We start from the raw sequence: 7,302 nt of genomic DNA, 5'->3' as shown, positions 1-7,302 counted from the left end.
AAAATTTTTTTTTTTTTTTTGGTTTTTCTCCGGTACCAGGAACCGAACTCACGACCTTACGCTTGCCAGGCAGGCGCTTTTGCCACTGAGCTAAATCCCCAGGCCCTATTTTTAAAAATCTTAAATGTCCTCCCGAGGATATTTTATTGTATCTTCAGGTTAAATATTTTCCAATAGAAATACATAGACTTTAGAGTAAAGTTAAGGAAAATATAGTAGAATTAAATATGAAGTAAAATCAATTTCTTAAGTAAATATGTATTTTATAATGTGATATATAATACATATAGTATTCTGAGTTGATAAAACGTGTTAAAGCTATATTTGGATAATTCCATTACATCAAGTCTTTAAAAATTTAAAATGTATTCAGGTCATGTTTTTAAAACATGGCCAGACATGCTGGCACATGCCTGCAATCCCAGCATTCCCTGTAATCCCAGCACTCTGTAATCCATTACTTGGGAGGCTGAGGCAAGAGGATCACTGTGAATCTAAGGCCAGCCTGAACTACACAGTGAAACAAAAAATGTGTTTCTAATGGACTGATTTTTTTTTTTTTTTTTTTTTTGAGACATCTCGCTATGTAATTCAGGTTGACCTTGACCTTTCTACGTAGCACAGGCTGGCCTTGAACTCAGGATGATCCTCCTGCCTCAGCATCCTGAGCACTGGGATTACAGGCATGCACCATCACACCTGGAGGGATTTCTCATTTTAGAAATGAAGGTGGCAGAGGGAGAGGTCCAGAGGGGTCGAGCAGCTGCACAGATGGAGCATGTGAGTGCTGGGCTTGACAGGCACCCTGCTCCTCACACAGGTAGTCTGGAGACTCAGAGTTGTGCATTTGCCCCACTATTCAGCAGCAGTATTTACACCACGATTCTAGGCCTTCGGGAAGGCTGGACTGTCGCTCTGTGCCTTCACCCATGTGGGCAGGACAAGAGCTCTGTGAGATGAGCTGGCTTTAGCCTTAGACCTCCTTCCTTTCCCTGCAGGGAGAAACTTGCAGTGTGTGAACCGCATTTGAGGAAGAGAAAGCACTGGTTTGTTGATAAAACACTTGAGTCCTTTGGGAATTCAGGGTCCACATGGCCCAGGGGGAGCCCTAGCACCTGTTGGAAGCACAGTTGACTTTTTAAAAGCCTGCCTCAAGCTGGGGGTGCAGCTCGGTGGGAGAGCACTTGCCTACTGTGCTTGGGGCCCACATACCTCAGTCTTCACCAGTATCACCACAAAAAGCAAGAAAAACAATTTCCTCTGAAAGTCTCTCTCAAAGGTCAAGCTCTGTTGCTTACAGGAAACCCTCTCTCAGAGTCTTTGGGAGAGCAGTGCCCCATCAGTGTTGGGACCTTGTTGGATTTGGTGGTAAGGGCTCCCTGCTTCTCTCGTGAAGCAATGCATGCTTGGTTGTAGATCCCACAAGGATGGTGGGGCCATCCTTGTGACCAGGAGCAATGTTCTTAGAAGTTTTCAGCTAAATACTGGAGAGCATAATCTGGTCTTTGTTTTTGTTAATAATTAGTCTTCTTAGAGGGCTGTGGAGAGTTTACCTAGTGCCCTGTGGGTGAGTTTGTAACTGTGATCTGCCAGTATACATCCTCTGTGAATATACCGTTCTGTCATGGTGATTAGCAGTTTCTCCTCACCTAAAACCAACAGTTTGTGCTGAGCTGGCCCTGCCTGGGCTGGTGGGGGGGGGCGGTATGAGGTGGTGGTCCTGGTTAGCCTTACTCTGGAGAGAGTTACTCCTGGCGATGTGTAAAACTGGATCTGCTACCCTAATGACTTTCTGGTTTGGATTTTGAAGTTTATAGTAATCTATGGATTGGTTTTTATAAATTAGTTCCTTAGATTCTAGGGAGGGTTAGATTTTCCCTCAGAAACGTAATGACCAGCTAGATACCTGTGAACACATAGGTTGTACTCTCTGTCTTACTCTGGCTTTATAATAGTGGCACAATTTCCATCTCCAGAGACAGAGGCAACCTGCAATCTCATTTTCAGTACTTTCCAAAAGCACCTGGTTGTATTATCTCTGTGCCTTAAGGTGGATACCTGGTGAGATTATTATCTATAGCCCAGGTTACAGAAGAGGCTCCAGGGTTGAGTCATGTGTCTGAGGTCATGCACTTTCAGTATAGGCAAGGATGGAGGTGGGACTTCCCTTCTAGCATGCAACTCAGGCCGAAGTCTCCTTAGATGAGGCTCAGTGGCTTGGATGCACGTGCGGAGTCCCCTGGGCAGCCCCCTGTGCATCACACTCCTAGTGATTCCAGACCCAGAGTATAAAGGGCATCTTCTTTTTCTGCTGCAACTGCAACTTTTCTGAAATCTTGTTTGTTTGTGAATTATTAATCTCAGACCTTCTCAGCATGAAATGGGGCTGTGTCCAACTTGCAACTTGATTTTAATGAAGGCTAACATAAATTGAAAACATCCAGTCTAACAATTACTTTTTTGTACTGGGAATTGAACTCAGGACATCGCATTTGCCAGGCAAGCACTGTGCCACTGAGCTATGTCCCTGGCCCCAGTCTAATGATTCTTTAGTTTTAAGTTTGTTCGATCTACAGATGTTTCTGTGCGCTGTGTGTCAGGCCAGTGGTAGGTGCTGGGTACATAAAAGTAAAAACAGATTGGACAGGTAAACATTTAACTAATCAACAAAGTTAGCTAGATAATTGACTTTTTTTTTTTTTTTTTTTGAGATACAGTCTTACCATGTAGTTTAGGTGAACCTTGAACTCACTATGTAGCCCAGGCTGGCCTCGAACTCAAGATGACCCTTTTGCCTCAGTCTCCCAAGTGCTGGGATTACAGGTGTACACCACCACACCTGCCTGATTAATGAGTATTTTTAGGTTAGATTTGACTTTGAATTTCAACATAATGTTCTTAGGCCAGGCGTGGTAGTGCACACCTGTAATCCCAGCACTTGGGAGGCTGAGGCAGGAGAATAGTTGTAAGTTCAAGACCAGCCTGGGCTACAAAGTGAGCTTAAGGCCAGCCTGAACTGCATAGCAAGACACTGTCTCAAAAAGACAAAAAAATACAAAATAAAAAAAAATAAATAAAACATACAAATGGCTGGTGATGGTGACTTTTTAATTGAAAAGGTGTACTGTTGCACTTTTGGATGTTAATTTTGTAGATGTGAGTAGTTCCCAAGCTAGAAGCCACAGGAGTGGCTCTGCTGTTATCTGTAATGTTGGGGTGCTTTGTATATTCTTTAAGTAGATTTTTTTTTTTAACTGACTTTAAAAATGACTTAAAGTATTTCTGTTTGCTCTTGGACATGTGCCTGTTTTTTATTTTAAAAACTATAGTTGGGCCAGTTCTGGTGGTGCATGCCTGTAATCCCAGCACTTGGGAGAGTGAAGCAAGAGGATTACCACGGGTTTGAGACTGGCCTGGGCTACATACTAAGACCCTGTCTCAAAAAAACAAAACAACTATTGTGGGACTGGGGATGTATCTCAATGACAAAGCACTAGCATATGGGAGACCCTGGGTGTGATTTCTAGCATCCAAAATATAAACAAACAAAAACACCCCCGTGAATCCTGTTTTACAAACTAACACCTCTGTTTGGAGATGTGGCTAGGACTTTTGCTGCCTTATTACTTCACAGTATGGCCTCCGTGGCTGCCCCACCTAACTGTTGGTGTTTTCCCCCAGGCCACTGAGGTGACAGACAGTGCATATATGGGCTCTGAGAGCACCTACAGTGAGTGTGAGACCTTCACTGACGAGGACACCAGCACCCTGGTGCACCCTGAACTGCATCCTGAGGGGGACGCCGACAGTGCAGGGGGCTCGGCTGTGCCCTCTGAGTGCCTGGACACCATGGAGGAGCCTGACCAAGGCGCGCTGCTGCTGCTTCCAGGCAGGTCTGTACGTAGCAGGCCACCCTAGTGGGTGTCCTGCAGTGTAGAATCAGCCCATGGAGCAAGGCTGCTTGCTGTTTTTCCACCAGGAAATGTTCCTCCTGACTCTGGATGACCCTGGTTGTGTTACATAAGATGAGGCAAGCTTTAACTGGGTCTTCTGGATTTTGTCAACACAGGTCTTAATGCAAGGGCTGGAGGATGCAACATTCAGCAGATGTCTTCATGGTACCCTGTCTAGACTGAGTGTCTAGTCCCCCTCCCAGGATGTCTTTGGCCGTGGTATTGAAGACTTGCAGGGAGCTGGCTGAAGTGATGGATGGAAGAGGGTCATGTTCAGTCTCCCCTCAAGCTGCCCAGGAAGCCACTATGCTTAGCAGGCTTAGAAGTGTTTTTATTTTGTGTTGCCTCCTTTATTTCTGTTCAGTTTGCCCCTCACAGTTTTTGATTTGCTCTCCTGTGCATATAACACATCTACACGGGACTAAGTGCCCATGGCGCAAATGAATAGCCAGCTGGTTCTTCACACTGAGCACAGTATGTGCCTGCCCCCATGTCAAGAAAATCACACCTGCACCAAGGTGCCCTTGGGCCTCCCCAGGCACTGGAGGTCCCAGGGCAACAGACCCTGCTCAGTTTCCCATCTTATATGAGTGCAGGCACGCAGAAGTTTCATCTCAGCATCTGGCTTCTTTCTCTTGGTGCTGTGACTATGAGATTCATTCCAGTTTTTGTGCATAGTTGTATATCATTTATTATTGTTATTAGAGTATTCTGTTGTATTAATATGCTCCAACTTATTATAATGTCAAAGGACATTTTTAGGTACCTTACTGCTTTTAATTTTGAGAATATGACTGCTATAAAGATCTAAGTGTCAGCTGGGCGTGGTAGCACATGCCTGTAATTCCAGCACACAGGAGGCTGAGACAGGAGGATCGCTGCGAGTTTGAGGCCAGCCTGGGCTATAAAGTGAGCTCAAGGCCAGCCTGAACTGCATTGCGAGACTCTGTCTCAAAAAAATCTAGGTGTCCTGGACCTTATCCCTGGGAATGGGATATTGGATCACTGGAGTATGTACCTACAGCCTTAAATTGCCTGCTGGTCTTGTAGTTACAGACATCTGCAAAAGGATTAGAGTAGCTTTACTCCTGCCACCTCTGTGGGGTCCCAGTTCTCCCTGCTGGCCCATGCTCAGCCTCTGGACGTGCAGCTCTGCTGCAGTGTAGTTGTTGCTGGCATTTCACAGATGCCTGAAGGCTGAGCACCTTTTCCTGGGTGCCTCTCTTCTCTAAAGTATGTTTGTTTTTTGCAGGGGTCTGCAGACTTCTGTAAAATGCCAGACAATTTGTCAGTGTTTCTGCTTACAGGCCAAGTGGTCTCTGTGGTAGCTGATCAGCTCTGCTATTGAGACACTGAAGCTGTCACAGACCACACGTCAGCAAGGGGCCTGGATGTGTGTGCCCTAGAACAACTGTCTGCAAAACCAGGTCATGGCAGGGTGTGTCCTGCCCCTGCACTATTGTTTTCTTCTTCTGCTGATTTGTAGCACTCTACATATTTCAGATACGAGTTCTTTAGTGGGTGTGTATTATAGAGACCTTTTCCTACTCTCTGGGCTGTTATACTTTCCTGCTGGTGTCTATGAAGAGCAGATGTTTTTAGTTTTACTGTAGTATGATCTATCCATTTTTCTTTTATGATCAGCATTTTTGTGTTCTATTTAAGAAATCTTGGATTGGAATTGCAGTGCAGTGGTAGAATACTCGACTAATGTGCATGAGACTCTGGATTCAATCCCTTTGCCACCAAAACAAAAAGAAATCTTCTGTTTTACAGTTCTATGATGTTTATGTCTGTCTTCCTTTAACAAACATTGTTTTACTTTCATATTTCAGACATACATGATCTCTATATAATTAGTTTTCTCCCTCCCCTCCCTGCATCTTCTCACCCCTTCTGTCCTCTCTCTTCTCCCTTATTTGATGCTGGAGATTGAACCCAGTGTCTCACACATGCTAGGCAAGTACTGTAACTGGTTCTTTGTGTTTGTGATGTGAGGTAGGGTTCATTTTTCCCCAGATGGTATCTAACGAACTTGGTCTCCATTTTCAAAGATTCCTCCTTGCTCTGCTGTTATGGTTGTCATTGACCCTGTGGGACAGATGTGTGTGAGCCTCTTCTGCACTCTGTCCATTCTTGGGTCAACACCACATTTTCTCTTTGTTCTGGAATGATTGCAGGTCATGCTGTCTGCTGGTGTAAATTATCCAGCTTACTTTTCAGGGTTGCTTTGGTGCCTTTTGACTCTTTGCATTTCCAAGTGGGTTTTAGAATCAGCTTATAGTTTCTGAGGGAGAAAAAACTGCTGGGATTTTGTTGGTCTGTAGATTAACATGGGGGAGATTCAGCATCTTTACAATATTGGGTGTTCAGATCCTTGAGGATAACATCTCTCACTGTTCATTGGGGTTTTCAGTTTGGTGTTGCATGGGGTGTGATTGTCTGTGGAAAGAAATGGGCGGCATGTGTATCCATGTGGGCTGAGGCGGGCCTGACTCTGTGGAGACCTGGAAATACACCTGCCAGGGACGCTGGCCCATGTGTATGTGGAGATGGAGTGTGAGGTGACACTGGCACGAGGCATGCTTTGGGAAAGGGTGAGGGCAGGATGGAACATGGAGTATCATGAAATTCTAGGGAAAAGATGGCTATGGTTGCCCACAACTTTCTTACAAGTGGTTTTAAAGTTAAGGCAAACTCTTATATTTAAATTTGAGTCAAGTAAAAAAACAAACAAATAAATAAATATGAGTCAAGTAACCAAACAAATGCCAAATCTTTGGAAGTCTCTGGATCTGAGGCTGTCAGGCTACATACCAGGGGCAGTTTGAAACATTTTCTATTTTCTTACTATTTTGTTTGTTTGAAGGCAGTCTTACTGTGTAGTTTAGGTTAGCCTCAGCCTCCTAAGTGCTGGGATTGCAGGGATGTGCCACCATACCCTGCTAGCCTGAACTACATCACTAGACCCTATTACCAAAAGAAAACCTTTTGGGGGACAAATGTTTTGAGAAACTTACTAGTGACAAGGAATTGGTCACCTGTTTTCTGTGGACTTAGTGAAGGAAGTGTGTTTGGTGCATCCAGGTAAAGGACATCCAGACCCAACAGAGTAGTATGAACCTCTTGGTCTTCAGACAATAAATATGACCCATGTCTGCTGCCATTAGACATGGGAACAGGTGGTCGGAGAGGTGGCAGTCATCTAGTCCCTCATGACCTTTCTGGGGAGGAGTAGGTCTTGTTCACCTGGCCCCATGAACAGGGATATCAGGTGTGGTAGGAGGGGCTTCCTTTGTGCATTTTCCTCATGGTGGTTCCCCCTCCCCTGTTTGAGGAGTTTTCTCTT

General features: G+C 44.8%; 1 protein-coding gene across 2 annotated transcripts in view; it reads left to right on the top strand.

Moving 5' to 3' along the window:
- Rab11fip3 (RAB11 family interacting protein 3 (class II)) overlaps positions 1-7,302 on the top strand; it is a gene marked incomplete in the record, with an annotated part of 82,528 nt that overhangs the window by 53,640 nt on the left and 21,586 nt on the right. For both annotated transcript variants that reach the window (XM_013517819.1, XM_013517818.1), the window contains 1 exon segment: positions 3,682-3,893. In XM_013517819.1, coding sequence (XP_013373273.1) covers positions 3,682-3,893 — 212 coding nt within the window.

The sequence above is a fragment of the Chinchilla lanigera genome, unplaced genomic scaffold (assembly GCF_000276665.1).
Source record: "Chinchilla lanigera isolate Chin_1 unplaced genomic scaffold, ChiLan1.0 scaffold00041, whole genome shotgun sequence".
Taxonomy (NCBI): Eukaryota; Metazoa; Chordata; class Mammalia; order Rodentia; family Chinchillidae; genus Chinchilla; species Chinchilla lanigera.
Note: the sequence above shows the minus strand (reverse complement) of the source record. Positions and strands in the feature narration are given on the sequence as shown.